This window comes from Python bivittatus, unplaced genomic scaffold (genome assembly GCF_059951505.1).
Source record: "Python bivittatus isolate LINGU-HERP-01145 unplaced genomic scaffold, Pbiv_v1 ctg000850_np1212, whole genome shotgun sequence".
NCBI lineage: Eukaryota > Metazoa > Chordata > Lepidosauria > Squamata > Pythonidae > Python > Python bivittatus.
This window is the reverse complement of record NW_028277112.1, coordinates 35,027,054-35,053,968: the sequence shown is the minus strand read 5'-3', so window position 1 is coordinate 35,053,968 and position 26,915 is coordinate 35,027,054. Positions and strand designations below refer to the sequence as shown.

The window sequence follows — 26,915 nt, the reverse complement described above, 5'->3', positions numbered from 1 at the left end:
TTGAATATCATGTCACCTAAGCGCATTCCAATTTGCCATACTCTTTCTGTTGTCTTTTGTAAGTGTCCCTTGCCCCACTTGCTTCCTAATCTCATGAGTAATAAAAGTAATTTCATATACACACACATGGGTGTGCACGCATGTGCGCAAACACACACGTACGTACGTACGTATGTACGTACATATGTTTTTGCATAGGGATAGGATCTTGGCCTCAGTGAAAATATATGACCTTAGATCTTTATGTTAGAAAACAGATGAAAATGAGTGAGTAAATTATATCTTTTTCTTAATAGAAATAATGATTAAGCATTTCCACATATACTGCATTCATCCGCACATTTCCAGTAAGCAAGGTTATAATTAGGCCTTTGCAGTGCCTTCAGAAGAGGGATTTGGAATGTGTGGAAGCACATAAAAGAAGAGTCTTTTCAGATCTTTAAAGCATCCCTGTCTTTTTTCCAGGCTTGCATGGCTGTTTGTGAAGTTGCTTTGGAGCAGTTTTCAGAGCAGCCACATGATCCTGGAAGAAGACATGGCTGCTTTAACAATAGGAAAAGAGGTGCTTGGTATGTGCTCTCACTTATTCCAAAGCACCTTTTACTGAGGAATTGCACAGCCCTACTTATAACTACCAATCACTTTTTATAGGCTGTATAGTGTAGTTTGTTACAGTTTTTCTCTCATTTGAATATAAAGAGTATAAAGGAAAAATATTCCTACACTTTAATATAAAATCCCATTCTTCAGATAAAAAGATTTGTGTATGTCTTGAGTCACTTTTTCTCTGTAATTTTAAGGCCAGTACAAGTCAGAGCTGTTAATAGCTATGTAGAAGGAAAGGATTACAGTGGAACCTCGGTTCACGAACTTAATTTGTTCCGCGACTCCGGTCACGACCTGAATTGGTCGCGACCCGAAACAAATTTTCCCATAAGGTTCAATGTAATTACCGTTAATCCATTCTGGCGTGGAGGACAGGGAGGAGCTATTGCTTGGAGGGAGAGTCCCCCTCCCTACGACCACGTGTCAGGGGCGGAAAATGGCCGCGGACCACGTGTCAGGGGCAGAAAAAGGCCGCGGACCACGTTTCAGGGGCGGAAAATGGCCGCGGACCACGTGTCACGGGCGGGAAAATGGCCACGGACCGTGTCATGGGAGGGAAAATGGCTGCGGATCCTGTTCGTGACCCGAGGTGGAGTTCGCGAACCGAAGCAAAATTTTGCAGCCAGAGCTGGTCGTAACCCGAAAAGTTCGTGAACAGAAGCGTTCGTAACCCGAGGTTCCACTCTATTTAGAAGTCGTATTTCTCAGATTCTGTAATTTAGGTTTCTTAATTCATTTTAAAAGAAAGCTAAAAATAAAATCTATATATACACTGGGAATGTAGTTTAGAAATTTTTTAACCTATGCTTATAGTTTTAAATTTTTTAAAAATATGGGTTATATATTAGAAGTACCCAATACATGTTAATATGTGATGAATATGATGATGATGATATGATGATGATGATGATGATGATGATGATGATGATGATGATGATGATGATGAAAATGTGTGTTGGGAATTACTTTTTGATTAATTACAATTAATTTTAATTAATTACAAATTACTTTGCATGTTAACAAAAGTGGTAGAGTTAATGGTTAGTTATAAGAGAGATATGACAACTATTTTGAGAACATTTACTCCTTGTTTGAGGTGTAAAACCTATTTAAGACAAACTATGTAGACAGAAGAGAACCAGTTTGGTGTAGTGGTTAAGGCAACCGAGAGACCATGACTTCTAGTCCCACCTTGGGCATAAAGCCAGCTGGGGGACCCTGGGCCAATCACTCTCTCTGAGCCCGGGGAAGGAGGCAATGGCAAACTACTTCTGAAATCTTGCCAAGAAAACTGCAGGGACTAGTTCAGGCAGTCACTAGGAGTCAATACTGACTTGAAGGCACCCCCCCCCCCATGTAGAAAATGCTTTAAAATGTTAGAGGAGTCTTTTCTTTGGCCCTTTCTGCTTTCTAGAAGAATTGCTGCTGGGGTTTTGAACAATTAACGTTTGTCTTTCTCCTGTTTGCTTGTTTATTTATTTGCTTGTCTTGTATTTATTTGTTTGTTTTCTGAATGGGCATAGACTAAAAAAGCTCTCTCTCTGAAAAAGACATCAGAGAGCATGGTATAAATATGGAAATCTTTTATTTCACCTGTAGGGGATTTCAGACACTAACAGTTCTTATGGCCCTTTGATATCTGTAACATGTTCTTTCTGTGCTCTCATGACAGTTCTGGAAATGGAGTGAATAACAGGTAAAATCTTAATAGCAAAGAATTGCTTGACTAATAGCTTGACTAATATATGATGCTACAATTTAACACAGAGTTAAGGGTGCTTGTGCTCATTGACTTTAAGTGTGTTTAATGCTTCTTGGAAAAGGGCCTCCAAGTTTATTTCAATCATAAAGAGCAGTAATGGACAAGTAAAAATAGTTGTAACACTATCTGATCTCAAATCATTAGTAAGGATATCATGAATATCGGCTTATATATGCCTCCTCTTCTCTCTTTTACTTTAGTTTCAAAAGCTGCTGTAATTAATCTTATTTTCTCATCAATATTTCTATAAGAGAGAGCCAGTTTGGTGTAGTGATTAAGGCACTGGACTAGAAACCAGGAGACCGTGTTAGTTAGAAATAGATTTGCAGACAAAGATTTTTGCTAATTGCAGAATACTGTATAGAAACAATACCTTGGCTGATGCCTCTGAAAATGGAAATGTATTTGTTAGATTTCAATCAGGAGCTCAAGATGGCATACATAACACTTCCTCCTTCCATTTTTCTTCAGAACAATTCTGTGAGATAGATTGGGCTGATAGGCCCTGACTGATCCAAAGTCATTCACGGCAGAAGGTGGGCTTGAACCTGGGCTTTCTTGGTGCCAGCCTAAAACCTTAACCATACACCATTCTGGCTCTCTTAAGTGCCCACATATAAAGGAAGCACTTTTAAAGACTATAATAAGAATGAATCAGTCAGTTGCTATAAATATTTCTTTAGTTTAGTCTTAAAAGTTTAATTATCTGGCTAAAAGTGTGATTTATTTATTTCTTTTAACATTACGATTTATAGAATCATATTATAGGGTAGTGATTTTTAGGAGTTACAACATCATAACAAAAACTTGTGTAGTGTTGATGACTTATTTATTATTATTCATGGCAAGTGAGATGATGAGGAAAGACATGATCAGTAAACTTTAACCCTTACCCAAAGCCCTTTAACTCAGAAGGAATATTGTTGAAGTAGTTGAAGCTCATACTTCTGGAGGTGATCAGCTGGGGAAGGCTGAGTTATGTAACTGTAGTTTTTGCTCAGTAATTAAACAACCATTTCATGAAAGATATTTAAAAAGTATTCCAAAGAAACTATATTCTAAATAAACAAACTAAAATGTGCTTGATAAGCATGAAATAAAATTAGGATAATATTTGAAGCATTCATTTTGATACATGACACATTGCTTTTACATTGTATTTCACAAGCTTTACAAAATGAGACATTACACATATCAATTTAGGGTTTTTTTACTCTAGAATTTTAAACAATTCAGAGCTGAACTAGACATCACATAAAATGTATATCATATGACTCCACTTCTGATTTTACTTATTTTGCAATTTGGTTTGGATTCACAGTATACAGGAAGAATTATCTAATTCTTTCCTCCCACAACCTTTTTGTTTTGAAATACACCCACAAGGCACACAGGTTTTTGTTTTTGTTTTAATTTCCTTTGGACCTAATAGAGAGGGTTTTTTTTTAATGTACAGGACTAGTGGGTTGAATTTTTCCAGACAGAGGGTCTGGGCCTGAAATATTTGGTTACCCACTCATCATACACATTGGTCCCCACACATATTTTGCTGGTATGCACTTACAGTAAAGTAAATACAATTTGAAAATAGAATAGCTTGATGTAATATAGCCCTATGATCATTTAAATTATGTTCATCAATCCACTGTTTCTAACATTTCTACTTGGTTTCAGTGTGGAGCTAGGGTATGTGAGACAATCTGGATAAAGTTTAAGAAATTGTCATTGCTTCCCTTAAAGAGGGGAATGATGCCAGCAGTTTTGAAAAAGGCTGTGGTGTGCCTTCTCCTTAAGAGGCTGTCACTGGATCCAGGCTTGCTTGATAACTACTGCCCAGTCTCCAACTTTCCCTTTCTAGTTCATGCCTGGAATCCAGAAAAGTAGATTATCTGAATACTTTTCAGTCAGATTTCAGGCCTGTGCAGTGTAGAGATATCAACCAGAGTACTGCACCCCTTATTAGAACCTTTGATGGTTTTTCATACCATTGACCATGGTATTTTCCTGGACTGCCTGTGCAGATTGGGGGCACTGTGTTATAATGCTTCTGATCCTCCCTCAGTGGATTGTTCCAGTCAGTGACAATAGAGGAAGAAAGGTCAGCCTGATGCCCCTTTTTTGAAGGATTCCAAAGGAGATGGTCCTTTCCTCCTTGCTGTTTAATGACTATATAAAGCTACTGGGAAAGGTCATCTGGCAATTCATGGTGTGCTACCATCAATATGCTATTAAATGTAGCTTTATTTGACTATACCACACCCTTGTGGAATTGCCATCAAAATCTTGTGTCAGTGTCTGGATAGGACAAAACAGGTTGAAACTGGACCTTGGCAAAATAGAGTTGCTGTTTGTTCATTGAGGTATCTGGTAGCACTGCCCCTAAGGAAATAGGTCCACAATCTGATGGTCTGCCTGGACTCATAGCTACTGCTAGGAGAATGGATGGAGGTCAGTCAGGAGGGCTTTCAACCAAATCTGGATGGTGAATTTGCCCTCCCTGGAGCAGAAAGAAGTGTCTATAATGACCCTTAATTTTACATTGGGCTGCCTTTAAAGACCACTCAGGAACTAAGTTGGTCCAGAACGCAGTAGCTTGTAAACTTACTGGTACTCCCCTTTAGTCATATCAATTTTTCAGGTCCTGCATTAGATACAGTGGGCTTCTTGGCACAATTCAAAGTGATAGTTTTGATGCATGCCTTGGCATTTTGGTACTTGCAGGACTGACTATTCCAAATAGAGAAGATCCTCCTGGGACAAAACTGGTGGTGGTTCCTCATTTTTGAGGGGCATACAGCTGTCATGTGATCCAGAATTTGCTGTTTCTATCCTGGATCATATGGAGAGCTAAATTTGTCTTCAAATCAGTGTGAATACATTTCCCTTTTGGATCACTTATTTGAATGCATGAAGATTGGAGAGAGTCCTTCATACATGTAGGTAAATGCTTAAACACAGCTTAGGTAATCAAGTTAAGCTTGTTGTCTAACACCAGTGAATGGGTTTACTCTCAGGTAAATGTGCATAGAGTGTGACATTGCAGGTACAGGAGTTCTTATTTGCAGTGATTGCTTTGTTTACTTTTGCAAAGAATATAGATTCAACCTTCATTTCTTAGTATGTGGAGAAGTGAAATGTCTGTTGCAATTAATGGAGCATGTCTTGCAGTTAGGAAAGCTTCTCATGCCCTTTATAACACACATACATCTGTAGATTGGAGTATTCATCTACTTGTTACTAGGTAGGCAAATCTAGTAAAATTCCTTGGTTGATTGCTTGTGAACTTTTTTATTTCTAGGACATTTTCTTAGAAGTATTAGGGATGCTCTTGTCAATAAACTGGATTGTAGAGGTTTGCAAAATGTTTTGAGTTCAAAGTGAACTGAAATGTCCTCTTCCAACCTTATCTGCTCTGCCATAGGTACAGGCCATTCTGATCTCTCTTTTGCAGTGCACCCCATTTTGAACTCAGACTATTTTGGTGAGTGAAATGGCCATCTTGATGTTGGAACACTTTTGATAAGATTGGTATAGGATATTTTTAGTTTCATGTTTAGATATATATATATATATTTTATCTTGAAATGTTTTGTAGGGTTGTACCAGGTAGGCATTTTCGGTTCATTTTTCAGACAAAAAGGCTGCTTCCAGAAGTACAAGCAATATTGTGCAGCTATTTCTTCTTTCACTCCTTAGCAAAATTTCAGGGGAAGAAAGAAGACAGAAAAAGTAATGGGAAAATATGGAGCTACAGATGGAAGACAGTATCATTTAAATCACCTCCCTTATAAAGCTATATGAATGGAGAAGAGTTAGTGCACAATGAAAGTCTTCTCTCCACCACTAGGTTATTTCTTCCAGACTTCTGTCTTGTGATTTTGCTGGTAGTGAAGCACAGAGAATAGTGGTTATTTATATGTGAATGTTTCTGATACTTTAGGGCCATGACAGCTTCTGCACATCCTGCATTGGCTTTGTTTTAGAACTCCCTTCCTCCCTCCTTTCCTTCTAATATAGGCTTTTAAATCATTCTGAGACTCGGGGGGGGGGGGAACAAATATAACATGTAATCATCCTCAAGAAGTATAAAAAAACGATAGTTATATATTTTTCCTCAATAGATGAAAAGATAAATTATTTTAAATAGAAAGATAACATATGGAGGAAGGGTATAAAGGAAGTTCTCTCCTTTACATTATTAATTACAATCTAAATAGCTTAAAATCAATATAAAAGTCAAGGCTGTATTATAACTGAGTAACATTTTAATTCCCTAAAACATTTGCTTCACAGGGACTTCTTAATTAGATCTACTAATATTGGCTTTAATCTGACACACTAATAGCTGAAAGGTTTTTCCTATTCTGTGTTTATTCTTCTCTGTTAGCAACGTGGGTTGGGGCTGCTTCGAGTTATAGTTCAGAAACAACTGGGGAGCCATAGGTTCCCAAAACATGGGAGGGTTGTTATTTTAGTATGAAAAGCAAAAAGTATCACAAATACTTCTGGGAATAAAATCCAATGATAATAGATCAAGAAGCTAACAGTTTATTGCCCTTTCAGATCCCCAAAATCAGCTATATGAAGCAATTGGCACATTCATTCTATAAATAGGGATAGTCTTATTGACATCCTTCATTATTTGTTTTGTTTCAGTAGAATATATAGTGTTCTGGATTTCAAGTGTGCACCTTTGTGCCAGGGTCTGGACATTCAGATTAATGGGAAAAGATATATTTATACATACATTTAATTCTTCAAATGTCTAATCTTGACATCAGAATGAATGGGAATAATTTTTACATGGAGGAACACCACATTTGTTTACATAAGATGATGGAACTGATGCTTCCCAGATATGTTAGGACTACAATAACCAAATTTCAAATTGAAGTACCAGTTGGGGAAGCTAGTACAGTTCTTGCACAGTGCTCATTGAAGACATTTTGGTGTTGACTTTCAAGTGAAAGAAATGGACAAATATTTTTAAGTAAATTTTTCCATAGCTTAAAATTGGGTTAACTTAGCATTATACTTTTCAGCATTATTTTATACTTGTTTATGCCATAATACTAAATATACTATTACTATGCTTTGTTTTATTCACTTCATTTCAGGAGTTGAAATATCTCTGCAGAGAAAAACGTGCCAACAGTAGTATACATGTACAGAAGTTAGGGACTCTTCAGGGCCCCAGATTAGAGACTATGTTTTCTTGGGATGATGTTTTGCTAATGAATGCACTAGGAAAACCTTTGATTTAATATGGAATTCCAAATTCTACATTAGAAGCTTACATGTATTTTAGCTTCAAAGGAATTCAGTGAGGATCAAGGAACCAGCAGTTTCTCAAAAATAAGGGTCAAGAGAACACTAAATGAAAAATGTGGAGCCTACACAAAAGAGAGCAAAAGCAGTCTCATTTGCCCTTTCTTTGTCTCTTTTGGTAGCTTCTATTTTGTGGAAAGAAAAAGGGAAGGGGAAGGGAAGGGAATTATTTTTCTAAAGAGTAATTGTTACTACAGCAAAGTGCTGGAATAATACCTCTTGTTTTAAATAATTTGATCAACGTGATACCACAGTTCTGCCTTGTTACCAATAAACTAGGCAGAAAGTGTGCAGCGAAGCACTACATTTATCAGGGATTTTTCTAGCTCTTCTCACGTATACACTATTTTATCATTGTTTTATGTTATGATATATACAAATACACACTCACAACAATCAGCACTTAATGCAGAATTAACCTGGCCTTTCAACTATGCTTGCTGTTAATTCATTTCTTGTTTTCCCATCCTCCATCTTTTCACTTGTGGCCCAACACTGTGGCCTCCTTCTCCCACCAAGCACAATTACCAGTTCCTATGCCATATTTTCACCAGATATTTTGCAGCTATAATTTGTGATTTTTGAATAGCATTTACTACTATTCTTCTTCAATGACCAACATATAGTTTTGTTTTTTTTTCTCAGAAAACATAGCTATTATTGAATTGGATTCAAAACAGTGTAGCTTTTACTATTTTGTAAGTTTACTATTATGCAGTTAAGTCATTTCTAGCTGCATTCTGTGTTACACTTCAGAATACTATTTGCTTTCTAACTGTTGTAAATAGGGCCATGATTCATTAAAAGATGTTACAGCACAAGCTAGTAGGTTCATATTACTATAGGAAGGCAGGAATTGAACACCACGTATATTAATACTCATCACTGTCAGTAGCAATACATTGTCCTTTGGGCAGAGGTTAAATGGAATGCGGGCAACCTCTGTTTATTAGAACATTGATGATGCACCAATGAGTCAGTTATAATATTTGTTGTGGATGGTAGACAAAATGCTAAGTCTTTTACCCAATTACTTTCAGTGCCATATTAGATTCATAGTATCTTACATTCCATAATAATCTTACAGCACAGTAAAAGTTCCATCCCACTATAAAAGCAAGCTATAATCATTCACATGTGCTACCATTCCACTAAACAACATTGCTTTCTGGGCATCTTATGTATTTCCTTACTGATAGGGGAACCCAGTGTCCTATCTCAGATGTGTACACATGTGAATACTCGCACAAGTTCAGTTGCAAAAGCTTTTATTATGGTTTGTGTTAACTATAAGCAGTGGCAGGCAAGGCATGTATGCAGTTACACACAGTTTTGAACAATCCCACCTCTCTTGAAAACTTGTCTGTAAGGAGTTTTCAGTAACTAGGTCTAAAGCAATGAGCAGAAGCATTGCAGGGGCATGATCCAAAGATCTCAGTGTCATGATATGTTGTCAGCTGGTCTGGGTTGAAAGGAAGAGTTTCCACATGCAGGAGTTCAGGGTGCAAACAGGCAGTGTTTCCGGCAAGCACAGCAGTTGTTCCCAACAAGGGTTTGCTTGCTAGGGATGGCTCTAAAATAGAGCCCCCACTGGGTGCAATCAATCACCAGTGAGAATGCCCTTGTCTTGCATGGAGCCACAGATACCTCCTCTGTTCTGCCCTTCACTCAGCCTTACACACCTTAGGGCTGGGAGGAGGTCCTGGATCAGGTCCCTCATCCTCTCCTGCTTCCACCTGCTCCAAATGCTCTGTAGCCAAATCAGCCCCAGGTGTCTCCCTGCTGCTCTCTGAGGTAGGCTGCTGTTCCACAGGGTCATCTGAAGCGACCTCCTTCTCAGACTTCCCAGAATAGGAGCTGGTTCTGACACCCAAGAGATTTTCCAGTTTTTCTAGAAACTTTGGTTCAAGTTCTTCAGCTTCCTTTCATGATGACATATTTTTATAATAAACAAAAAGATCCAAGCAATTTAAGGAGCATGTTCTTAAACTTAAATGGCTCAATGTATTTTGATTTAATACAGTTGCAAGTTACCCATAATAAATGTATTACGGTCCCTGTGGAACACCTTCCCCTTATTCAGACATTATTGCTGACATGGATATAAAATGGTTTTCATATACAAAAAAAATCAAGTGATTTCAGAGTAATTATACTAAACAGAACAATTCAGAAAAAAACCTTTCAAATGTTAAATAAAGGTGGTCTGAGTTAAGAAAAACATGCATATAGAGTTTTTGGAAGAAATCTAAGAACTTGCATTTTCTTTTTCCAAAGAGAAATTAAGTTCAAAGTACATAGTTGGAATTCATTAATGATTCAGAATAATCTAGGTTTCCAATTTCACTCCTTCAGTCACAAGACAAATCTTGGTTTATATTTCTGTGCCAAGGTCACTGTGCCCCCTCTCTAGTTCATTCTTGAATTTTCACCTTTTCTTAATTTTTCTGAAAGATCCCCTTTTTTGTTTCAGTCCATCTTGTCAGACATTTAGGAAGCATTTAATTATGGAACAAAAATGAAGAGTTCTTTTTACTTTGAATGAAGAACAAATAGAGCTATTTGTATTAAAATGATAAGTTAGTACAAGTTTCATATGGAGATTCTCTCTTTTCTGCCTGGGGTGAGAAAAAACTTACCTTAAATCAGTCATACAGAGAATAGATAATTGAGTTTTGGGCCAGGTGCAGTTAGCCAGGCCTGTCATAAATTGATAGGAAAAATTTAAGCTTGGCAGCTAGGTGGTAAGAGGAAATGGAATTAAATTAGAACTTTTGGTAAATGAAATTGTATGGCCATTAGCTACATGCTATCTGTTTTCAGATGACAGACATTTAGCAGGTACAAATCATATGTGCAACTTTGAAAGCTTTCAGTGAAAAAAAAACTTTAACTTGAGCTGCTTATACATATGATGCAGAAGTTTGATTTTTTTTTCATTGTGGGTTTTTTAAAAAAGGACCAAATTGTAACAAGGAGTCCAAATTTTATTTTTGTTTTAAAGTTTGTGCTGTTGCAAGATTGGTTTGTTTTTCATGCAGCAGCCACCAATCTTCTGATATGGGAAAATGATTGATTGACTGATTGATTGATTGATTGATTATTAAATTTGTATGCCACCCATCTCCCCCAACGGGTGACTCTGGACAGCTTACAGTTAAAATCAAAACCCCGACAACAATTAAAAATACCCCATAATAATTAGAACTAATTAATATTAAAAATCAATATAAAAAGCAAACCCTATTCAAAATACTAAAAACATTCAAGATGACGGAGGGGGCAAAGTCAATCACCCCACAAGCTACCTCCACTGGTGAGAGCCCCCATCCAGGCCCCAGGTCTTCTGGCACAGCCAGGATTTCACACCTTTCCTGAAGGCCATGAGAGTGGGGGCACACCGCACCTCAGGAGGTAGGTTGTTCCATAGAGGGGGGCCACAGCAGAAAAGGCCCTCTTCCCAGATCCCACCAGTTGAAGTTCCTTGACTGGCGGGGTCTGCAACATGCCTCTTCTGCCGGCCCGAGTGGGGCAGGCTAATATAACAAAACTATTGCAGCAGCAATGTAATTGATTTGGAAGAAAGAAGTCAAATGCCCAATGTTTTGTTAATGAATGTAAGTGTAAAACCTGACTTTTGGAAGCATAAAAGCACTAGGCATTTGGCTCCAATGAAAGCCACCATACATTTTTTCCAAATTTATTAAGAAGCTACTGAAGTAACTTTTCCCCAGGAAGAACAGGTTGGTTGCTCCTGCATGATTAGAGTTTCTGTCTCGGTTTCTGCAAGACCATTCTCACTCTAGAAATTCAACCAGCAATCAGAAGCTAAGAACAGAAGAGTCAAATACAAGACTTGGATAGGTATTTTGCTTTTATTAGAGATACAAGAAAGTTTAATAACAAAGGAGATAAATTACTTCAGAATATTAGAGATTTAAATCTTAAATCTTTATTTATGTGGCTGTGCCATCAATATGGAGAGCACCTGCACCACGATTTGATAGCTTTCTTGTACGATCTCAGGCTGTTTGCTTATCTCTCAATTTCTCTCTCTTTCCTAATCCTGACTCCATAACAACTCTGGGCAGCATACAATATTAAGAATAGTTTGAAACAATGTAACAGATAGGAAAGAATAATAAGGGAGCAATAAACCACACATCCTGAACACAAAACATTCCCATAAGAGGACACGCCCAAGATTTGGAGGAAGAGACAGGTTTTTAGGATCTGTTGAAATGAGCTCAGAGTAGGTACTTTATGGATGCTGTTCTAGAGGACAGGTGCTGCAACATAGGAAGTCTGCCACCTAGGTCTAGTCGGATGACACCGTTTAATCAATGGGATCCAAAGCATGCCAACTCTGTCTGATCATGCAGGATGAGCAAAAACTACAGAAAGTTCCTCAGATTGCCAGTCCCTATGCCTTTATTAATGACTGGAAACCTCTTATGGACTTTTTGCTGAAAAAAGAAAAAAAATGAACTTGTGATTTATGGGTTTGATTATTAGAAAGGGTAGACTATGGAAAGAAGGAAATTATGTTGTAACCTTAGAGACAGAGTGTAAAATATAAATGTACTTGTAACTGCTGTTAAGAAGACCAGAAGCTGCTTCTTTATAACCTCTTCTCTTCTCTTCTCTTCTCTTCTCTTCTCTTCTCTTCTCTTCTCTTCTCTTCTCTTCTCTTCTCTTCTCTTCTCTTCTCTTCTCTTCTCTTCTCTTCTCTTCTCTTCTCTTGATTCTGATTATTTTAGCAGAATGGTAGGGAACTGCTGATGGTAAAATGCTGCAAATCTATTCTGCTAAAAGAATCAGAATCAAGTTTACACATAGCATTCCCAAAGCAGCTTACTTGATAAAATGCATCAGAATCACCAATTTTTTTAAAAAAAATAGTAGCTGAAAATTATACCCAAGAATACTCTATGCTTACATATAGAAAAGCCTGTCTTAACATGCTGCCTGAATGACAGCTCAGAGATGTCATGACATTTCAGAGATGCAACTACTGGACTTAAAACTTAACACTGTTGCATAAAGCAGGGCAGGTTTCAATTTGTCCTGAGCAAAGTTTTTGTTTCCCTGATTTGTTTCCAAGCTTAAATCACTGTTTTTATCCCACCCATTCTCCCCAGCTGCAGTGCGATAAGAATATGTGCTTGCAGAGTCTTTTTATTATGTCCCTCTCCTTTTCTCTCCATGAGAACATAGTTGTATAGTTGGGTGTTTCTTCTGAACATATAAGAATAACTTCATTATATTAGCACACTGTCCTTACTTGCAGAAGGAATATTTAGAGAACCCATTTATTCAAACCTGCTCTTACTCCAGAAAAGTAGAAAACAGGGAGAGACAAAAGGAATGTTATAGCCATGAATGTTTGACCTGGTTTACTGACCTACTTCTGAGTTCTCTGGGGTGGAAGCTGACCAATTTAAAATCTAAATAGAAATTCTAAATCATCCCTCTAGAATGACAAACATAAATATTGATTTTCTATTTAAATGTGGGACTAAAACCAGAAAAAAGGCATATATGCAGATGTAGGATTAAATCTGTTTGTGTGCCCAAGGGGCTGTGTACTTGTCTTCCTCAAGCAGAAGCTCCTGAACAGGCTTTCACTATGTGGCAACGTGCTTGAAAAATGAGGGAATTTTCAAAAGTGGATTAGGAAGTGGCATAGGAACAAAAAGCCTTGTTAAGCTTTATTAAGGCCTTCTTCTGCCCCTGAGGTGACTTTTTTGAATCTCAGAAGGGCTGAAAAGGAAAAGAAGCATGATAATTTTGCTTTTGTGGTACACATACACTTTTAATCAATATTCTTTCAGTCTTCTCTTTTATCAGCTCTCTTGACAGGACCAAGCTAGTCATGGCATTAACTCTATGCATGCAATCAACATTCATGTTTTTGGTAAACATAGTAACTACTGAGGATAGCCTTGGCACTGTGGGGGTGTAATTTGTTGTTTTAGTTTTGTGAAAAGCAACTTGGATGTTACCATATGCATTTTAAATGTAGCCCTCATAATAAACTTCCCCTGAAACATAAATAGCAGCTCCTGATAGATCATTTTGATTCATTCCATGGCAGGGGGGACCCCCCCCAACTTTTCATTCCAACCCCCACTTATCACATGGCTGAACAGCCCCTCAAGGACTGCTATTTGCATATTAAAAAACATGTGCATAGATTATATAGATAACATCTAATGAGCATCAGATCTAAACTGGGACTCATGTGCCACTACATTGTTCTACATTGATACGAACACCAGCAAAGAAAGCCAGGCAACCCTATAACATTTATTCATTGACATGTGCAGTTCTGTTTTATGTATGTCACACACTTTATTTTCATTGTATATATTTCCATCCTTTCCCCACAAACAGCAGGAAGGAGCATTCAATTACTTCCTGGGTGGAGGTGTTTTTTCCTGTGAAGATATATGGACCATGGTACAGGTTCTTACAAAGAAATAGTTCAGGGAGCAGGAACGTATGATCTCTTCTTTTAACAAAGTGTGCATGTATCTACCACACATTAGGAAGTACTTAAAAAGTGAATGCTTGTGCAAAGATGCCCTGTATTATATAACCTCAAGTTGAATTATTTTTTTACCTGTATCCTTTTCTAGTCCATTAATCCCTAAGTAATTTGTTGATCTAATAGAGCAAATCTGACTGTCATTGCAAACCTGGGGTAATGAACTAGCACCAAGATCCATCCCAGTTCTTATGTTCTATGATTCTAAAGTGAGATCATTAGTGTTTAGACTCTTGCACTCTTTTTTAGTGCCAGATGTCATTAATGGCATGTTCAGGCAACGATACAGTAATAATTTTAGAATAGCTGAAAACTCACAGAAGTACCAAATCTCAGAGATTTTCCTATTCTTGCTCTTTCAATCACAATATTTTTGTATTTAAAAATAATATGCATTCATTTTGGGATCTTGCAAATGCCATTTGAGAATAATGTGGGGCCCACAGATGCCATGTTGTTAACCTTAGATTTAACTAAATTCACTTTTCTTTATAAAAATGGGCTTAGCATGAAAAAATTCCAGCAAAGTATACAGTGCTCTTTATGTAAAACATTTTGACACAATTGGTATGTGCACAGCTCTGGCAGAGGTTTTCCGGTTTTCTTAAAATTAAATAATATAGGGACTGAGGATATATATTATTAATCAATATTTTAAATTGATTTTTCTGTTTCAGTTTTTTTTTTTTTACTCATAAAAAGGCTACAACGTATTTTGGAGATAGTATTTTGAGGAACTTGTAAATTTGACTCATTTTTATGTGCTGAACTCAATGCAACCTGCCCCATTATATAGTGATTTTCCTGAGTTCATCTGGATTTTGAACCGTTTATTTCTTAGTTCATTCCATCATCGAAAGACCATTTAGGAACATTATGAGGCTCTGTCTAAAGATGTGCTGAACCTTTAAGAAAACTGCTTCAATAGCTGTGAGGTGACATAATCAACATGTTGTGGATTTTGTAGTTCTTGAAAATCTTTAAAGATATGGAATCCCAACATTTGTATAGCATAACAGGTTGGGAATGACAGCTGTAATTAAAAAAATATGTCTATATCTTTCCATTCTTCTTGGGACCATCCTGCTCTTTTTAATTTGACTAATAGAGGGGAAAGACCATATCTTAAAGTTGGCAGTGTTTCCTGGTAGTATTCAGAAGGTCTTAGTTGGAAAGGGATCAAGTAGTAGATGTTATTAAGACTCAATAAAATTGCAGTCAGAGTAGACAGTGTTGGTTTGATTGGTATTTTCTCTTGTATAAAGCAGCCTTCTGTGTTATTCTATACACAGTTATTGGGAATTTTATTTATTTAACAATATTAAAAGATAGGGGGAACAACAATCCAGTACTTGTTACAGAAATTCAAGCATCAAATAAATTGCCTTGCTGTATGAAGGATTATTTTTTATTGATTTCCCTAGTAAAGACCAAAATAATTTAATCATAGAGCCTTTGGAATGGCCATGCTCTTTCTCACTAGCTTCCTTTCGATATGATAGTATGCTTTATATTGAAAGAAAAACAAGAGCTGTCAGATCACTCTAATCCATCTAATATCACTCTAATCCATCTAATCCATCTAATATGACTCTTTTTCTCCAGAATGGATTGCACATAGCTTTATGTAAACCACTTCCAAAATATGAGAATGGTGGTTTTTATATCCATTACAGTTATTTGCATTTTCTTCTTTGAGTATTCCGCCCACTCCTGATTTGAATGAATTATAATATAACAAACCTGCAAACATACTATTTTGAAAAAGTTATTCAAACTTTTTTTAAATGACCTTGTCACTCATTCATCAATACAAGACAAGGAACCATATCATTAACACTAATTGTATTATAGAAGAAGGAAGTGCATAGACTTCCTTAAGGCAATGTGAGAATTATTGCAGGCAATTTCACTGCAAGAGAACTTAAAGCAATGAATAATTATTGAAGGCAAGACATGGGGCTATCATTCATTCATTCATTCATTCATTCATTCATTCATTCATATATTTATTTATGCTCTTTAATATTCCAATAATATAGGTTAGATTCAGCATCACATTCCTAATTATTTTTCTATAGAGATCAGATTTATAAATATTTTGGTTTTTTAATAAATAATTTTATTAAGAATTTTGATTATAATAGTAAAATCTAATACAAACTAAACTTAAAGAAAACAGAAAGGAGTAAAAAGTGCAAGAAAAAAAAAAGAAGAAAGAGAAAAGTAAGAATATAATAAAGACAAAAGAAATAGGTAAAGAAGTGGCCTTCATCACAAGTATAAACAAATTAGTGACTCTTCACCCCCTCTAAGGTTACAAACATTTATTTTTTCATCCCATATCTCATCTCTTATCTATAAACAAATCCATAAAACATCATCTTTTCAGTCCTGGTGTCAGCAGAAAGTCCATAAAAGGTTGCCAGAAGTAACAACATATCTTGTTTTAACCTTGATCAAATAAACCAATTTTATATTCCATCATTTTTACTTCTAACAGTCTTCATCTTTAATTCATTCAAATATTGTAGGATTTGATTTTTCTTCATTGTCCCATTGCACAGAGTTCTTCAAGGCTTTAACAAGCCTCTTTTGTAAGTCCAATAAGAAAAAATTATCCAGGTCATTCTCTAGGTTTATCATTTGTATTTCCCTTTTAAATTTTAAAACCTCAGCCAGTTTCTTTTGTAAATCCAGTGAAACATCCTTTTATAAGTTATTCTCTTGATCCGTCAGGTGTAAATCCACTTTTGATACCATCTCTATTTTGTCAAAATTTGTTCCACATCTGTCATTTCTTCAATAACATCTTTTAGACATAGTCTATCCATAGAAGCAGATATCATTACTGACATTGTTAATATTGTGGCTACTATTTTTTTATTCCATTCTTCAAAAGTCTCATTCAATATTTTTATTGTTATGTTTTGCATCATTTTGTAGGTTTGTATATCTTTCCCCTGCCTAAAATCTTTAGTCCCCTTTAGTATCCAGTTTTTAAAATCATGAAATTGCTTATCTTTGTTACGTCTTGTAAAAATCAAAACAGAATCTATTTCCCACGAGAAGCTGTTTGTTCTTTATAATTAAATCCAAAATCTTATTATAAAAGTTTCAGTATTCCAATTTTATCTGGACCCTTAGTTCGTTTACAACTTTCTAAGACCAAAATCTTATTTAGCTTTTTGCTATTTATTTCAGATTCTTTAAATTCTTAAGCTTATGATTAAAATTTTCTTTAGGATTGAAAGCAGATTCACCCAGTGTTTTCCAAGTTGTCATTCTGATGGTCTCCAATAGCTTAAAAGTAGTTAATGAGCAATTTCCACAACTGATTAGAAAGTGAGGTTTGCAAACTTAGTGTCATTTAAAAGTCTCCACTGCGGTTGCGAGCAAGATGGCTAATCCCATCATCTCCTGGTACTCAAACCTGCAGAAAATCACTGTCCTGCAGTCTCCTCTTGAGGAGCAGCTGTTTGGAGCACATAGGGGTGATCTCCTGTCCTCTCCTTATCTGGAGAGGTTCCAAGGAACCATTCTACTCACCAGTTCCTTGGTTTTTCCCACAGTGGTCTGAAGAGCTGTCTTTAGTTTGCCATACCTCCCCCAGAAGTCCAGATTTATAAATACTTTGCATTAAACTTTATATAATTCTGTTTAACCCTTACCCTAACCCCTCCTGTAACCCTAACTAATTAAAATCATTAAGATATAAACAAGTGCAGTCTTTTTAATTATTTGAATTATTTGAATTACTAAGCTAAGTTTAAAATTCTAATATTTTCTAACATTATTCTAATATTAAACATTATTATATAATATTCCAATATTTAAAATTCTAATATTATCTGGAATAGAAAAATGTTTCTTTATTAGTTGATGGCAAACTGTCACAATAAAGAAGGAAAAGGAGGATGATTTTTTATTTTTTTTATATTTTTTTAATTGAAAGATTTAAAAAGGAAGATAAAAACTAATACAAACTAATATAAAGTAAGGAAGAAAAAAGAAAAAGAAATCAAAGAGAAAGTTAAAAATGGAAGAAAGGAGAAAAAAGTAAAAGAAAAATAGAAAGAAAAAAGATACAAAGAAGTGGCTTCTGATATTTACAACAGTTATAAATACAATTATAAATTTACCTCTTTCTCTAAAATTACAACATGACCCTCTTCTTTCTACAGCCTATATTATCTAATCATCAAAACCATAGATCATAAGTTCATTTTTTTCTGTTTTAGGCAAAAAGTCCATAAGGGGCTTCCAGTCAGCAATAAATGTAGATATTGTCTTTTCTCTAATCAAAGAAGTCAATTTGGCCATCTCAGCAAGTTCCATCATCTTCACCAACCATTCCTCCATTGTAGGTATTGCCGAATCTTTCCATATCTGTGCATACAATCTCGCTGCAGTTATCATATACAGAAACAAAGTTCCATGACTAGAAGGATGATTTATTAAAATGTATATAAATGTAGCTTTAAAACATATTCACTTTATATTTATTTACTTTCTAGATTTATAGGCCAATGCAATCAACTAGGACTCTGGGCATCAAACAACACAATAGGAATATACAGTTAAAACCATAAAATAAAGTCCAAACAAATAAAAATAAAAATATACAAGAAACATCAGGGCAACTGCTTGAAATATTTTAGTATACCTAAGCAGTTACTGAGAAATAAATTTTGAACTTATATTGCTAGCCATATAAAATAGTAGTAGATTTCAGAGTATTTTCATTGTGAGATGTTCGTGCATTAGCTCCAACTGTGGTTCTGCATGAAATTCTAGACAAAAAAATTTCCAAGTTATCTATTGTCATGCCTGCATTTTGCTGATGATATTGAATATGAATGCTTTCTTGCCCAGAAAATAGTTTCCAGAAACTAGTAGGAACATTCTTTTCTTTGCAGTAAATAAAAGAAGTAAAATAATGTACAAATTAGAAAGTAACATTAAGCAACATTACCACATAAAATAATCTCAGTTCCCTACAGCAATTGAAAAGGCACCAATTGCTGTGTTTTTTGCCCAGTTCTGAACAATTTGATAAATTTACTTTTTTAGGGAATATTGCTGCATTTCTCTTTCTTCCCCCCTTCTCTCTCTCTAACTTTCCAGAAGTTTTTAAAAAATCTCTCAATAAATCATTCTTCATTTAATGGTCTGTATCATTTCCAAATTACTGCATGTGAAAGCACAGTTTATATTTAGCTTGTTTAAAATGGTTGTAGTGGTGATCAGCATTGAATAACACACACACACACACACACACAGAGACGTGACACATACTTTGAACTACAATGTTCATTGTATTCCTAACAAAGATAGTGGCAGTCTAAAATACCTGAAAGGCATCTGGCTGAGGAATGCCACTTTTCACAGGAAAAAACACTTCTTCCTTCAGAATAACTCATCATTTTGCTTTCTAGTTTTTACTGGATGGTAAACCTTCCTATACAGGGTTAATCAATCCATGAGGTTAACTGATTTTCAAAGTGCTACCAAGAGTGGGGTGCTGAAACATGTCTGCTTGTATCCTGGGCAAGAGGCAAATAGTTTGTTGAGAAGGTTGACGGTGCCATTGTATTTTATATCACTGTGATGTATTAATATGAAATGAATGTGGTATTATTCAGAAGCAGTTGACATTGCAGCAAGTATTACCCTATGAAATTAATCTTTTTAATATCCTAAAGCCTTTTCCTTGAAACACCTTACTACAGAATCCTGGCAGTTCTAAATTGATTGCATTTGCTTTCAGTTTATAATTTCTATGTGTGATTTAGCCAAATCCCTTTTATCCTATCTGTTTTTGTTGGCTTTTTGTGGCAAATAATAGTGATTGTTTCAGCAAAAAGGAATTTAGGCAAGCCCTATTAGAAACATGAAATAACACCTAATAAGCTTGTTTGGCTTTGCACATATTCTATTACCTACAGTGAAGCAGAAAATAATCTGGCTGCCTCAGGTATTCAATTAGCAATCAGATGGAATGCAAATGAGGTAATTGCTGTTTACTCCATTATATGCCAAAATTTTTATTGATAAATATAGGACGATAAATGGAAAGACAAACAATTAACAAACTCCTGTAAGGCAACTTCACATGAGAGAAATTTTCTACACAGAAACTGTTTCGCATAAGTACTGCAAAAAATATACATGTGTATAATTCAAAGTTAAAGAACTCTGACAGTAAAAATGCTGAAGAGAAAACTGACCTTGGCTTAAAGCACTGAGGTTAGAATGGTACTGCACTGTCATGATGAAACAATAGGACAAACTTTGTCTTACACATTTTGCTGTACATACTGAGTGGAAAAATAGAACAAGAAAGGGTAACTAACCATCTTACCAAAAAGGCAGAACTGTAGCCCACAAAAAAAAAATAAAGATTTGCACAAAAGTTGCAAATGGAATTCAACTTTGTAAATACATGTGCACAATTAGAAAGATTATAATGTAAGTAGAAATAAAATAAATTTCATTATAGTGAAAAAGACTTGGACTAGGTAAACTGTAGTACCTGCTCAGTTTGCTTCTTGATGCTGCTTTTTGAAGGATTTCCTGCTTTCCATATGGCTCTATCTAGCTTTGGATTGGACAGATATCCCTTCAAAGGGATGGCTTCAAATAGGGTTCTAGCCACTGCGAAGCAGAATATCTCACAACCTTAAGGAATATATGGGAATCCAGCTAGTAGATAACAACAGGAACTTTATTTGTAAACAGTGTTCTTACATTTGGCTATAGTCCGTCCCTAGGACAAAAGAGTTTCATTTATCTTACTCAAAGCTTGTTGTTGAATGAGTTGTTTCTTTTAATACAACAAAAGCTACATGGGGGCTCTTTGCCATTATGGATTCAGCATACTTGGGTTTTTTAACAAAATAGTTGTTTGCATCCTAAAACCAACTTAAAATCCACCTCTTTTTTTACCCACCTACTGATCACGTGAGCAAGCTGGCTTCTGCTTCTCTGCCTGATCCCTGTTATCCTCCCCTACTTTTTTTTAAAAATTGGAATTATATTGGAATAGATCTATATAGTTATTCTTTCCTCTTTGGCTAGTTGGGAGTAAAGCAGAGCTTACACTGAGCTCAGAGATGTTTTTCAGTGCTGCCTTTACCTAAATGTGTGAGTTAGAGTCAGTTGTGCATGTTATTTTATTTTTAAAGAAAACCATACATGTAAGTCATATTAAATTTTGTTAAACTGTGTGTGTATTTTTTTTAATTTATGGTTTTGTCATATGCTTTGTAAATGCATTTCAGGTTTATTTAATTTTTAAGAATTCATTTGTGTTTGGAACTTTGTGTTAAATTTTGTTAATCATTATGGGCATTATTTCTCATGTGTTCATTTTGTTTCTTTTAGGTTCTGTTTTGTTTCATAAGATCCCACTGGATGAGTAAATGAAATAAAGAAAAAAGAGGGCTGTTGAGAATGTTTTTTGAACTTCTGTGCTGCATATTAGGCAGTTTATTGTTCTATCAATTGCTACACTCCTTGGACCTGTCTTGTAGAGTTGGGTTTTATTTGAAGGATCTGGAAGTATGCACAATTTTGGCAACTTCACTACAAAATCAGCCCTAGGCAGCTATAAAACTCAAGAAAGCACAAACATGAACAATTATGTTATATAACAATGATCTTCAGAAAGCGACATTTCAACAAATTTTTGCTACTTTTTGATTTTATTGTTTGAATTTAGCTGCAAAGAGAGTTAATTTCATAGCTATTTATTAAAGGTGAACTGCAAATATTTTGAATACTAAAAGTAGTAAATAAGTATTTTATGTCATTCTGCAGAGTGTTAATTTTTAGCCCTTGGAGTATATCATTGAACTTAATAGAGCAATTGTTTATTTAAACTTGCCCTTCTGTGAGTTAGCAGGCCCTAAAACTGTATTAAAAAGTAGCGCTGCACAGCCTCTCCATGTGAGTAGTATGTATGGAGTAGTATGGAGTAGTAGTATGGAGTATGTATGGAGTAGTATGGAGTAGTATGAAGTAGTAGTATGTAGTAGTAGTAGCAGTATGGAGGAGTTCCTCTGAAGAGAATGTAAGCAGTAAAAATAATCTATAAAAGTAATTGTTAACATGTATTGCTTGACTATGTGCAATGACATGTTCTAAAACTGACCACTTTCCATTCTAAAGATCTGTGTTAGCAAAGAAACCACATAAAAACAAACACTCCTATGACTTTGTCTCATCCATCACCATCTCCATTAAATTTACTGAATTGCTACCTTCAGTGTATATACGTAGTTCAGATAATCTTAATATAATATGCATGAATTTCTGTAATCCAGTAGAAAAAATGTTACAATTGCTGCCATACTACCTACCAGCTATAATATCTGGGGCCCTAAACAAGCCCTATCAATTTTCTCCCACTTTGTATGTGCCATTCTTTCTTAAAGGCAGGAAAGAAACAGCCCTGTGGTAATCTTAAAAGTTTTTATTCTGGAAAGTGGAATATTTCTCATGCTACCCTTGTAAAAAGTTGTGAGAAAGGTACAGTTTCTATTATAGTAGCCCAAGAAGTTTGATTATATTTAAGGAGGAAAGGGTATCTACATTTGTCATTTCCGTTTTAATTCTATTACGGCATCTCTGGAACATCTTGATATGAATGAGATGAATTTTTCTACTAGGACTTCCTCTTGCTCCGGTCCTCCCTCCAGTTTTTTACATCTCCAAATTGGCTTGGGGGAGTCCCTCAGCACCCTAGAGTTTATTGGGAGGCTGCACGGGAGAGAGAAGAATCTTTCAACATTGACAACCACCTATTTTTAAATCTGCTATTATTAAATAATAGTATGGGCCACAGAGCTAATGATACCTTTAACTGATTCCAGTCTCCTCAAACCTCCATACTGTAGTTCATCTGCACAGGATCGATAGTTGAAGACTAAATCCCCAATTTGGATTAACCAAGCTTCTAGCCAGTCACAAAATTTAATTCTGCCAAAGTACTTAAGCTTCCAGATGTACATTTAGCCCCATAATAGGTTTATGTTCTCCTGCAGTCTTTCTATAATTTATTCTTATAATATTTTGCAGTTCAACTTTACAGCCGCAGGTCTGATTTTTGAATAATTCTACGTGTACTGACAGAGTATTTTGGTTCTGTGTAATCCAGGCATTTCTTTTAATAAAACAGAACTGTTTTATGAACCACCAATTTATACAATGTAGAATAATCTTGGGATGCTTTTGTATACCACATTAGCCACCAAATATATTGTTCTCATTGTAGTTGTTCCCAGAGCTTTATGGATTATAGCATGTGGCTGTTTGTTACTTTTGTTTCGGCAACAGCAAAGCCAGCTTAAATAATGAACGAAGCTAGCATTGTTAGTTGATTTCCTTTCCAGTAGGGGAACAAATAAAACTTATTCAAACCAAATCTCTGAGCTGGAACTTGCACTACATTTATTTCATTGATAAATAAATGAATCATAAATTATCCTTATCTGTCACTTGAGAGATTTTAATCAGCCCAAACAGTATTGCTTTACAAACATCATGGTTAATTATAAAATTAATGACCCTTTAAGCCATAGCGCCAATCATACTAAGAAATCAGCCAGGATCCATTAAGATTGTTAGACACTTGAGTGCTCAGCATTCAAAATTAAATGGCCTTTTGTATTTTACTAGGCAATAAGAAGAGCTAATGGAATATTTAAATTTTGTTTTATACATTTTATACATTTATAAGACCTGAACAAGGAAGATTTGCCCATGGGGTTTAAATTGGGCTTTAGTTAGCCCATATTGTCATTTAGAAGAATAAGGGTTGGTTTAGACACACACACAAACACAAAATGGATCATGCTGTGATAATTCATGAAATCAGTTGAATTGAGCCTCATGGGAATTCTTATGCCCAGATGCTTCCACTGGGACAAGCAGCAAAGTTCATGTTAACCCATTTTTAAATCATGTTAAATCATGTTGCTTAAAAGATAGAGTAATTCCTTCCACAATTAGTTTCATATAGTGAGATGGCTTGCATCCTTTGTCATTTAACTATTTTGGAAATTTGTCCTAACATGGCTCAAACTATTAAGAAAAGCTAATTCCTTTGATCTAGGTATGATGGCATACTTAATAACAGATTGTGTTATTCTTCTGTGACACAAAATTCATACAAAAGCTCACCATTTGAAAGGAATTAACTCTTATGTGCATTGCTGACATTTGATCATATTCAAGTGTAATTTTGATTTCCCAGGTCATATACTAATGATCGTCCAGTTAATGCAGTCTTTGAATCATTTTTATTTTTGGGGTCTTAGAACTTTTTATTTTTACAAACAACAAAATAATGACACTTTAAACTGAGAATTTAAAATTGTGGCCATTTTATTTTTTAATAGAACATAAACACATATAATTTTTGCAAACGGTATGTAATAAATAGTATATTTCTGCAAAAGGAGGAAAATAGCAATCCAAATATTCAGAATATAAATCTCATTTTCAACATGAGAAAAAGAATATTTATTATGATTATCTCTCTGAAAATACATTGGTTTTTAATTTAATTTCTTAACAGATTAACTAATATTATTTGTTAAAAACCTAGACATGTCTCACTGATTTCACCATCACTATTCCCAAGTATTTCCATCTGTTCATTGGAAGATATTCCAAATAATTCCTACACCTTGGAAGTCCTGTGAGGAAATTGTGTAGATAGATGATATCCATGAGCAAATTTTTGCTGCATTTTTGATAGGGTATGCTAGGAAATAAAATGAGTTTATGGAACATTCATATACTAGTGAGGTTGACAGGATTTATCCTATGTTTTACTCTGCATTTTATTAAAGAAAGAAACACTATGGTTCATGACAGACAATTGAATTGTTTACAGCCTAATTAAAACATAACACACTTTAATATAATTATTATCAATTATGATCATTGTTCCATCCAGTTTTCTATTCTAATTAGCACTGCTGTAATCCATCCACTGACTGTAGAATTTTAAATACTCTTTGCCCACACTCAATTTTAAAGGATTTTTTTTTGTATTTCTTGTAAATAATTGACAATCACTGATTTTATTTCAAAATATGCTCTTGATAATATGAGCAGATTGTACTTACTGAATTTTCTAAACTTATTTTTAACAGGGTAATAAAGTTTTATAATTCGTTACTATTGTGTCTTGAATTTTTATAAATATATCAATTTAGTCCTGCAAAACGTCACTGAAAATTGAATTTATGGACATGGGATTCTTACATTTTAATTCATTTTATTTTTCTAAAGTTTGTATATCTTTGTATAAGATTTATAGATTGTTTTATTTCTGTGACATGATATCAGTTTGTTTTGTTTGTTTTGTTCACATGTATGGTGTCTATGAGATTTTCATTTCTTTAGAGAATTTAGGTTTCAGGACCTGTTGGGACAAGTAAGTATCAAATTTTCAAATTTATTTAACAATGGCTAATGACCAGCAAAAGAAAAAAGAAAAAACTTAGAAGCTTAGAATGACCAAATACAGCAAAGACAATGTAGTAGTTGTATAAAACCTAAAAACTTAAAACCAGTATAAGGAAAAATTGAATTAAAATACAGTAAAACAATATAAAACATAAGGTAAAATAGAAATAGGGTAAAACAGAAATACAATAAAAGAAAATCATGAGGAGAGTTCATAATATCATCACTCCAAGACGTCTTATGCCTTTTTATGGAAATTGCTGCAAATACAGACCTAGTAACTCTCTTGGTGATGGTAGGGTTCTGATCTGTGAGTAGGAAAAGGACAGCCTCTCCCTCATAAAAGATCTATTCTTTGTTAAGGGATGGTAGAGGTGTTTCTCCATGTAAACTGGCATAGAAAAATACATGTGAAAAGATCTCAGGTTTGTTCTGACCATAATAACAGCTTCTCTCAGTGAATGGGGTCCTACTATACCTCCCATCGAGTGCTGTCAAGAGTGAGGCTTTGAAGCAAAGAAAAGGCTGTAGAGTGTCCTGGGCAAATAGATTTGAATAAGTAATTTGTCGTTAGAAACATTTTCCAATATGGAACCCCCCACTCAGAGTTGGCTATAGCATCAGATCTATCTGCTTTGCAATGTCCAAGACTTGTTGATGGATTTTGGTGTTAGCTCTCTCTGAACCTAGGGGCAGCAGAGAGTAGATAGAAGGGCCAAGATCAGCTAAGATCTTTTCTTTCCACCTTGATGAAAAATAATCAAGGAAAATTAGTGGAGCCAGTGGGCCATTAGAAAAGAGGATTTTAAGCCAATAGCAGAGTCAACAAACACAGACCTTCACCTCCAGTGGATTAAAGCGTTTGAAATGCTGCATGGGACACAGATGACAGCTCATAAAAACCTAGACTGAACAGTGTCTAAAGGTTTTTAATCATTGTAGATGCATATCTGTGCCCCATACATTATTTGGGGTGATGTTTTAACTTTAAAAAGCTTAATGATGGGCAGGTTTGAAGGGAGTGCTGTTCCTTTGATGCTGTTTTTGGCTTTGGCAAAAATGGCTCTAATTTGTTCCCACCAAACTTTGGAGGCTTGAAAAGTTATACTATAGCATTTAAAAGCTGGAACTTGTTCAGTGTTATTATTTCCAGTTTGCCACTGGTGTTTGTGGTGACTGGGTCTTCCC

At 35.2% G+C, this 26,915-nt stretch overlaps 1 protein-coding gene across 1 annotated transcript in view; it reads left to right on the top strand.

Annotated features, from left to right (window-relative positions):
* Positions 1-26,915, top strand: part of NTRK2 (neurotrophic receptor tyrosine kinase 2) — a 192,293-nt gene that overhangs the window by 63,896 nt on the left and 101,482 nt on the right. Inside the window, exon 15 of the mRNA XM_088130010.1 lies at positions 15,465-15,491. Coding sequence (XP_087986136.1) covers positions 15,465-15,491 — 27 coding nt within the window. The remainder of the gene's footprint in view (positions 1-15,464; positions 15,492-26,915) is intronic.